The sequence below is a fragment of the Sinocyclocheilus grahami genome, unplaced genomic scaffold (genome assembly GCF_001515645.1).
Source record: "Sinocyclocheilus grahami isolate Dianchi unplaced genomic scaffold, SAMN03320097.WGS_v1.1 scaffold390.1, whole genome shotgun sequence".
Lineage (NCBI taxonomy): Eukaryota > Metazoa > Chordata > Actinopteri > Cypriniformes > Cyprinidae > Sinocyclocheilus > Sinocyclocheilus grahami.
In genome coordinates this window covers 62,492-72,936 of record NW_015505569.1, presented here as the reverse complement: position 1 = coordinate 72,936, position 10,445 = coordinate 62,492, and the positions used below count along the sequence as shown (strand labels likewise).

The following is a 10,445-nucleotide window of genomic DNA, read 5'->3' as shown; positions in this document are numbered from 1 at the left end:
GATAGATAGATAGATAGATAGATAGATAGATAGATAGATAGATAGATAGATAGATAGATAGATAGAGGATGGATGGATTCAGATGATAGATAGATAGATAGATAGATAGATAGATAGATAGATAGATAGATAGATAGATAGATAGATGGATGGATTCAGATGATAGATAGATAGATAGATAGATAGATAGATAGATAGATAGATAGATAGATAGATAGATAGATAGATAGATAGATAGATAGATAGATAGATAGATAGATAGTTGTTAGTTTAAATGTTTAGCCTAGATAAATGTGTGCTGTTAGGTGTATATACGGCACGATCACTGGCTTTGTTTTCCCTGATAACAGTGGAAACAACTTAAAATACTCTGTCATTTTTGCTCATACAGATAATAGTAATACAGCATTCGAAACTGTAAAGTCCACTTTTATTTGTGTGCACTCACATTATCAACAAAGCGTGAAAACAAACAGGATGTGCTTTCTGCCGTCTCTGTCTCCGCTAACTGTGGAGCGCGGCACAAAAATGAACCGAAACTCATTTTATAAGCTACTTGCCTCACAGACATGATAAATATATCTATAGAAAGCTTGAAATGTCTACTTTAAAATTAACCAATTCAAACTGTAAACAAAAACTAGCTTGCTATGTAATCCGTACGTTATGTAATTTTTCTCTGAAGGAGTCAGCATCGTTAGCTTCATCTTTGCAGCCGACACTCAGTTAATAAATAATTAAAATATCCCCTTGCCATTTTTCCCAACACATTCACAGCCATTAATACTTTTTCCGGTGCTTTGCAGCAAGCAGGGGTGGACTTAACCAATAAGCGAGGTAAGCGGCCGCTTAGATCCCCATCTGATATTGGCGAAACATATTTGGCAAATGCTCCGGTGTGTATTTGTGTTCTGGAGAGTTCTGCAAGCTCGCGAATCCTCTCATTATAACAATGTGTAGATACGATGTAAATAAGAGACTGATTGTGCAGATGATCGCGATGAACTGAAGTGAGTGACAGCTTTCAGTGATTATAGAGGGAGCGCTCTTTCTAGGCTGTATAATCCTGTCCGACTGTCTCAGAACAGATATATTAACCTCAGAGAAGAAAGCATTGTGTTCCGTGTCATGATTTTATTTGTCTTGATGTTTGAAAATGACTCGCTTGTGTGCTTTTCCGACTGCTGCGCTCTCATACAAATGCACGACTGATTGGAGATTTTCGCTTAATAATAGATTGCATTTTAGATTTGAACACTTGGAATACGGAACGAGTTGCATTGGATCATTTTATGACATTTGAATCCTTTTTTGTAAAAAGATTGAAGAAAGTTTCAATTCATTAAACGGACAAGTGCAAGTTTTTTGATGTCTTCTTTTGTGATAAAAAAAAATGAATAAAATAAAAATAAGGTAGCCTTATATGGCTTTAGAACAGCATCAGGTTGACTAATTATTTAACAGGCCTGAGCTATGACGTGAAAATTAGCCTGAAACTCGGCCCTAGGGATGTAAATAAGTCAGGCCCCGTCGGACTCGGGCTGAAATGCTGGGCTCTGAATGGGTGCCGTCAGAATGAGAGTCCAAACAGCTGATAAAAACATCACAATAATCCACACCTCTCCAGTCCATCAGTTACCATCTGGAGAAGACAAATTCATCATTAAGATGTTTTTAACTTTAAACCGTTGCTTCTGTCCAAAATATGAGTCCATAATCCATAATAACAATTCCTCCAGTGAAAAAGTGGTCTGGTCTGAATCAGGAGAGAAATCTGCACAGATCAAGCACCGTTTACAAGCCGAAACCGCTCTAAACAAATATGTGGCTGGATTTTGATGTGAGAGACAACATGAGACTTTTTCACTGGAGGAAGCGTTATTATGGACTATGGACTATGGAGTACTTTTACCAGAAGCAATAGTTTGAAGTTTAAAACTATTTTAAAGAAGTAGGCCTATGTAACGGAGGCCAGCGAGTAGGTGCTGTGCAGGTAAACCTCACTCCCCTGATCTCAAGAGACGCACTAGCAACTGACGCTAGAGGCTGCAGTTGGTGCGTCCGCCTCCCATGCCGGAGACCCGGGTTCGAGACCCACTCGGAACAAGAATGAGGTGTGGCGGTGAGGACCCGGGAGAGAGGGGTTACATTGGTGCCGTGACCCGGATGGGAGTGAGGTTTAGGGGGGGTGAGTGTAACGGAGGCCAGCGAGTAGGTGCTGTGCAGGTAAACGTCACTCCCCTGATCTCAAGAGACGCCCTAGCGACTGATGCTAGAGGCTGCAGTTGGTGTGTCCGCCTCCCATGCCGGAGACCCGGGTTCGAGACCCACTTGGAACAAGAACGAGGTGTGGCGGTGAGGACCCGGGAGAGAGGGGTTACATTGGTGCCGTGACCCGGATGGGAGTGAGGTTTAGGGGGGGTGAGTGTAACGGAGGCCAGCGAGTAGGTGCTGTGCAGGTAAACCTCACTCCCCTGATCTCAAGAGCCACACTAGAGGCTGCAGTCTTTAGCGTCCTTGTTGGTGTGTCCGCCTCCCATGCCGGAGACCCGGATGCGAGACCCACTCGGAACGAGAACGAGGTGCGGCGGTGAGGACCCGGGAGAGAGGGGTTACACCTACACTTATTTTGATGTGTTGAGTAACATACTAAAGCACATGTACAGCACCTGATTATAATTTTAACTGTTGTGTGTTGTTCAATATTACATTTAAAATTAATATAATACAATTTTTAAATACATGACATACAAGTTTCAACAGAAATGACGTTAAAGGATATTTTGGTATATCATGAATGCTTTCAGCAGTACTTTAACTGTATTTCAATAGACAATAGAAGTAATGCAATATAAGTCGTCAAAAATCACTCTAAAGTTCAGCTAATTGCTTTTAATATAAATTTAAACTCTAATACATTTTAATTCAGTATAAAACCACTCCAAAAGTGCGTTCCTGCTAGTACTAACGTTTACGTTCTCATCCGCTCCAGATCTTCCTGCTGCAGTCGTTCTCTATAGTTCATGTTTTTGTGTTTGACTTTGTAAAGAGCTGGTGTCAAGCGTTAATTGTTGATCCTGCAGTTGGGTGGAAATCACAGTCCCAAAGCACTTAATTTCCCTTTAACACGCGCACTCACAAACCCTCCAGACGCACTGCAGCAATCAAACACAATCACCCCCGTCACCACAGCCATTCATTTCGAGATTTTTAAGTGCAGTCAGGCCTCGTGTGTCTGAGACGGGTGGATCTCACCAAACGTCTGGGTCACGTTTCAGAACAAAATAAGAGTAAAATACAAATGACATTATGCGTCAGGCGGATGCTTCATCTGAAGCTACGTACACAGCCATTCAAGGTACATTTTCAGTTTGTGTGGGTGGATATAAAAGCATGACCTTGTTGTCGTCAGCGTCAAGTTCTTTCATTTGAGTCACAGCAATGAAAAAACAGGAACAAAAGCATGAAAAATCCCTCCATATATCACAATCTGTTCAAATGTTTTGCTTTTAAGATTTTTTTTTTAATGATGCCTGTCCTTTTTATTACAATTTGCATCAAATATTTAAATACATTTTTTGTTTACTTTAAATAAGCATACTGTAAAAAAAGGCTATACACGTATAGATACTTCACAATTAAAATATACACCATTGTTTTTCTGCATTACAGTAACAACAACAACAATAATAATAATAATAATTATTATTATTGTTGTGTAATAAATACATTTGTATAATAATAATAATAATAATAATAACAAATAGTTAGTTAGTTAGTCTTTATTTACTTTAAACAATATATAATGACATATTTCTTGGATTTTACTTTATTTCGTTTTCAGCTTTTGGGCTGAACTGTCTCCACGTCATGTTGTTGACTGCTGTCATGATCTCTCTGTCTTTCGCTCGCTCTGAGTCAGATATGATTGGCAGGTATTGACATGCTAGTTGTAACACGGTTTCTTGCTGATTGATGCACTGACATGCTTAAAGTGATGTAGCTGAAAGACACTTGGACACTTGAGAAAAAGTGCTGGGTTCACTCTGACGTGTGTGTGTGTGTGTATGTGTCTCTGTGTGTGTTTGTCTCTCTCTGTGTGTGTGTGTGTGTGTCTGTCTGTCTGTGCGTGCATGCATGCGCGTGCGTGCGTGCGAGTGTGTGTGTTCGTGTGAGTGTTCGTGTGCGTGTGTTCGTGTTCGTGTGAGTGTGTGTGTGTGTGTGTGTGTGTGCGTGTGCATGTTTGTGTGAGAAACACCTGCAGCCTGTAGTTATTAAATCAGCTGTGTTGACATGCTCTAATATGTTTACTCTTATCAGCTACACACACATTTCCATTCATTCATAATTCAGTGGCCGCGGCTCCTCAGAGGTCAAACAGCACAAGCGCTTTAATGCGAGTTTAAGGCTGCTGTTGCTGCTGGACTTTATCTGACAAGCAGAAAACGGCCACTAATGTGTCTGCTTTCTCGCTCTTAATGAAGCGTTTCACTGTAATCAAGAGATGAAACACTCTAATCAGCCGTTTAGCACCGACTTAAAATCAGCGTGAAATGCCATTCACGTTTTATTTTCATAATATGATATGTTTCATAGTGAAGCAGGACATTCGGGATCTTGATTTTATCTGTCTGGGATTGATTAGGTGATGAAAAGAGTCTGTTTGACAGGCGGTGGATGACGCTACGTTTGCCCTGGATATTTCAGCGCTCAATAAAAGCATTACTCAAAATATCATTGTCAGTCTCGCACCTTGTGAAAAGAAGTGCACTAATTGTAGTGAGTGTACACTTGTAGTGCACTTCAAATCTTTAAAGTGTATTCTTTTTTTAAAGTGTATTTTTTATTTTATTTATTATTATTTAAATTTTTTTTACAAGGGAACACTGGTGTCTGACATCACAGTTTGTGGGCGGAGCCTCATCTAACGAATCACTTCATGCTGAATCCCAGTAGTTTTCGTCTGATTCTGATCTGCACTGCTGAGATACAGACACACACCTGATAATAACCTCCTTCATCTTCACTCTTTGAATCGCTAATAGCTTTGCTACACACTGATTTGAGATGCACGCACGTGTGTGTGTGTGTGTGTGTGTGTGTGTGTGTGTTACAATTACATGAGTTCCTTTGGATGGTGAAACCCAGTTGGTATCCATGAAAGCAGAGTGGTGTCCATGGCAACCTGCTGGTCCTCACTTTGGTGACCTTTGAGTTTTAGGGCTTTATCGCCAGCGTGAACCAATCAGAAACAGTAGCTCTGGAGGGCTGCCAGTCATCATACCGGTGGGAATGGCAATCCCAGAATGCATTGCGTAATGTTTAGTCAGTAAACCCAAAATGGCTGAAAGAGTCATTTATTTGAAATGTGCAGCTCATAAGGTTTTGTAGAGATGTTATATGCTCTCTAGCTCTGCCTGTTAATCTGCGTAATCCTGTTTTATCAAAATAAAAGATTACAGAGCCAAAGAGTTCATGCAGACTTGCACATTTAGAGTGTGACATCAGTCAGGTTGCTCCAAGAGGATTGTCCTTATAATTTGTGGCACTTTGGATCAAACATCTACTTAAATGGCTACTTGCTAGAGAGATGAAAAGAAAATGTCCAAGCAGTTACATCAATCACATTTTGGTCCATTAAATGTCTCCTACTTAGAGTTGGCACTGTCTGCTTTTTTAGATTTTCTTGTTTTTGTTGGAAAGTTTTAGTTTAGGCCTGTGAGATAAGATATGGAGGCTTTCAGAGAGATGTGGGTGGTTACTCTGATTACTAAGATGTTGAGTTGAAGAAAGAAAGCAGAAAGCACTTTTTATGCTTTGCTTCCCTGAAGTTCTCAGGCTCCACAAATAGCAACCCCACCCCTAAAAAAAACAACAAACCTTAATGGTCACTAGATTAAGATCAGAGTTAAAGATCACAGATATGACAAAGTTTTATCCAGAAACAGTTGTATTTATTTTTATACAGCAGTTGGTGTTAAATTTATAATTTTTGCACACATGATGACTTACTTGCTCATTGCCATCCTACTGGCAAAAAACATGAAGTGGTTTTCGTCAAATGCTTTACCCGTGACAATTGTTCAGTTATTCCTGCATTGGCACTGTGCGATGAACCTGGCACACTGTGTGTTTCATGTTGGGTTTACGTGAAAGCAGTGTGTTTGTACAGAATATATTGGACTCATTATGTATTTAGAGTGTGTGTGTGTGTGTGTGTGTGTGTGTGTGTGTGTGTGTGTGTGACATTGCCCATCCCTGATCCAAAGTAACTGTTTACTTTGTGAATATCTGTAAAAAATGTATTTCTGTGATGCGCAGCTGTATTTTCAGCATCATTCCTCCAGTCTTCAGTGTCACATGATCTTCAGAAATCAGTATAATATGCTGATCTGCTGCTCAAGAAACATTTCTGATTATTATCAATGTTGAAAACAGTTGTGCTGCTGAATATATTTGTGGAAACCGTAATGCATTTTATTTTTTCAGGATTCACAGATGAATAGAAAGTTCAAAGAACAGCATTTATTTGAAATATAACTCTTTTGTAGTTTATAAATGTCTTTACTTTCACTTTTGATCAATTTAATGCATCCTTGATAAATAAAAGTATTCATTAAAAAGTATAAATGCATAAAATCTAACTGACTGCAAACATTTTAAATGCATGTGTGCGTGCAAAACTAGTATTTTAGTAATACCGTATTGGCCCGAATATAAGACGACCCTGATTATAAGACGACCCCCCTTTTTCCAGATGTACCTTTTGGAAAAAAGCTTTTAAAAAACCTAAATTTTGTCTTCAATTATTTTCATATTGCATATTTTTCCTATTTTAATTTTTGTTTTGAAAGTATGGTAAAAACTGGTAAAATGTACCAACAATCACATTTAAAAAAATATACACTTTTTGATATACCATTAAAAAAAAACCATGAATTAGGACATTTAGGCTATCTATCTAATAGTAGCCCACAAAAATCTTATTAAGAGTAGAAGTTAAATCTTACTGCAGTCTTCAAATCTGGGTACTGTCTTACGTTTTAAAATCACAAAGGGAGTTTAGTCCCATCAGGCTAAAAAGCTTTTAAAAAACCTAAATTTTGTCTTCAATTATTTTCATATTGCATATTTTTCCTATTTTAATTTTTGTTTTGAAAGTATGGTAAAAACTGGTAAAATGTACCAACAATCACATTTAAAAAAATATACACTTTTTGATATACCATAAAAAAAAAACATGAATTAGGACATTTAGGCTATCTATCTAATAGTAGCCCACAAAAATCTTATTAAGAGTAGAAGTTAAATCTTACTGCAGTCTTCAAATCTGGGTACTGTCTTACGTTTTAAAATCACAAAGGGAGTTTAGTCCCATCAGGCTAACGTGACAGTCGCGACTCATGCAGCTGTAAGCTTTTCTTTCTCTTTAGTTTTTACGCACGGTCTTTACAACACGCATTACAAAAGGTATAGCTCACTTCTAAGCTATTGTTTGTCCCCAAACTGTACTTATGTAAACGTGCCTCACACACACACAAACAAATTACTGTATGAATGTTTTTCATAAACAGATTTAAGTGATAAATGATGTGACATGTCTTTGTGTGGCTTGCTGTTTGATTTAATGTCTGTCATTGCTAAATTCTCTTTTATATCTCACAGCTGTCTTATTCATTTACTGCTTCAACTAGTTTTATTTCTCTCTCTCACACACTCTCTCACACACACACACACACTCTCTCACACACACACACACACACACACACACACACACACACACACACACTCACACACACACTCACTCACTCACTCACTCACTCACTCACTCTCACACACACACACACACACACACACACACACACACACAGGTTTGTTTTTATGGTTTATGGGGACTCTCCATAGGCATAATGGTTTTTATACTGTACAGACCGTATATTCTATTGCCCTACACCAACCCTACGCCTAAACCTACCGCTTACAGGAAACTTTATGCATTTTTAGATTTTCAAAAAAATTCATTCTGAATTATTTATAAGCCTTTTGAATTACGGGGACACTGAAAATGTCCTCATAAATCACCTTCTCGTAATACGTCATACCCATGTTATTATACAAATTTGTGTCCTCATAAAACACATAAACATGCACACACACACACACGCACGCACGCACTCACTCACTCACTCACTCACTCACTCACTCACTCACTCACTCACTCACTCACTCACACACGCTCACACACTCACACTCACACACACACACACACTACAACCTGAGATCCTCTGTTTCTCCACAGGTCTCTGCTGGAAGTTTTGGTGCTACTCAAACATGTTGTATCTCTTGTATTAAGTCGGGTGCAAAGTGTGTGAGTTTTTCCGTCTAAGACTCATTTTGTAAATCTGCTCGCTTGAGTTTGAGTAAACGCTCTCGGTTTGGACCAAACTCTGAGCTGAGACGTTCATCATGCAGTCTGACAGACGTCGATCAGTTTGCACTCGACTTCATTCTGACACAAGAGCAGATGCTTGTTGTTCCTCAGGTTGTTCTGGAGAAGAAGAAAATGTTGAATCTTTATTTCATTGCTCTGATTTTTCTCTCTCTGTCTCTGTTTTTCTCCTCCATGCCTAAAATAGAGGTGGAACAGAAAGGTAAAGACGTGTTTCTTTCACCCCGTATAGCGTCTCTGTGTCGGCTTTCTGCCAACATGTTTAACATTTTCTCAAGTAAACCATCCTTTTTTAAAAATGTATTTATGCCTAAAATATTATTTTTAACACTGGCTTTATGATGTTTAAACACACCGTTCAGTGTCAAGGTCTGTGTGCTTGTTAGTATTATATTTGATCAGAGGAAATGTTATGTATGTGGTGGACATGGTGTTGTGGTGGGGTCATGTTTTCTCTTAGTTTTCAGTTTAATTTCAGTTTGTGTGTTATAATGCTCTTCTCCTGTGCTGCTCAAAACACAGAAAAAAATCCCTCATGTGACATTTTCATTTTAAAAGCAATTTTATTGGATGAAGATGAGTGCAATGTGATATGATTTTCCAGAAGAGAAAACTATATAATTTATATAATTATAATTTATATACGCTATAATTTAATATGGTTTTATTGTATTTTACTTATTTATTAATTTATAAAAAATGAATAAAAACATTCATAAATAAATATTTTAACACACATGCATATTATTATTATTGTTGTTGTTGTTAAATTATAGATTACCTCAAAGTAGAGACGGACTGAAAAGCATTAAACTTCACAAATAAAAGTCTCTCTCTCTCTCTCTCTCTCTCTCTCTCTCTCTCTCACACACACACACACACACACACGCACAAACAAACAAATAAATAAATAACTGAATTTGCTTTTATTGGGTATTTAAGCAATTTAAGGTGTAATGTATTTTATTGCATTTTAATGCAATTATAAAGCATTTTGTATTATATAAGTATACACATTTACATCATTTAAAAATTTAAAGCCACTTTTATCAGACACAAAAAAACTTAATTAGGCAGACAGCGTCAAACGTGAAACTGCATGCAAATGAGCGAACACTTGAAATGACAGTAATAGAAAATTAAACAAACTATTGAGAAATGACTTGTTTTTGGAACCGTTTGAAAGTGATTTAAATGAACAGTCCAAACAAACCGATTCATAAAATAAAGAGGTTTGTGTGTTTTGACATGCACAACAAAATACTAATAAACATGCACTGGCTTTTTATACTTTATCAATATAAAAAAGATAACATTCTGTCCATTTAGAAAAACAACAAGAAAAACAACAACAACCAAAAAGGTTTTTAATGATCCAGTTTTTCTCTGGTTTTGATGCCAAAACAGCAGTAAAAGTGTTCATAAGCAGAGTGAAATCAAACATTTTGTTGTTTGTGTTCATAAAATCATAAAATCATTTAAAGTTATTAAGCATAATTGCATTAAATTGCACAACAAACTCACAGATATGCAGCATTGCTGACTATGCGATAATATCAGAGACAAAGACAGTGACGGAAAAACATTCATGTAAATGTGATGAATCATCCTGAATTTATTACAAAACCTTTATCATTTTGGTTCAAATGCTGCAGAATTTGCTTCACACACGCGTCCAGTTCGTCTGTTTGGGACTATAAATATTATGCATCCTTTTTCATCTGCCAGCTAATTAGATCTTCCAGCATCAGTGTATCGGCTAAGTGCTCGCAAATCCCCGTTAGCACTTTAACAGTAATGATATTCATAATCTAATTCCCATTTAAAACATCCAGTGAAGCCCAATCAATAACCCGGCCAATGAGCTGTCAGCATTTTAAATGACATCATTATGATGATAGTGCTGCTAACCTTCAGGGTGACACCATCACACACACACACACACACACACACACACACACACACATACACACACACACACACACACACACACACA

At 37.7% G+C, this 10,445-nt stretch overlaps 1 protein-coding gene across 1 annotated transcript in view; it reads left to right on the top strand.

The window, feature by feature from the left end:
- LOC107550169 (adhesion G protein-coupled receptor L3-like) overlaps positions 1-10,445 on the top strand; it is a gene marked incomplete at its 3' end in the record, with an annotated part of 105,164 nt that overhangs the window by 32,552 nt on the left and 62,167 nt on the right. The window contains exon 3 of the mRNA XM_016231405.1: positions 8,637-8,651. Coding sequence (XP_016086891.1) covers positions 8,637-8,651 — 15 coding nt within the window. The remainder of the gene's footprint in view (positions 1-8,636; positions 8,652-10,445) is intronic.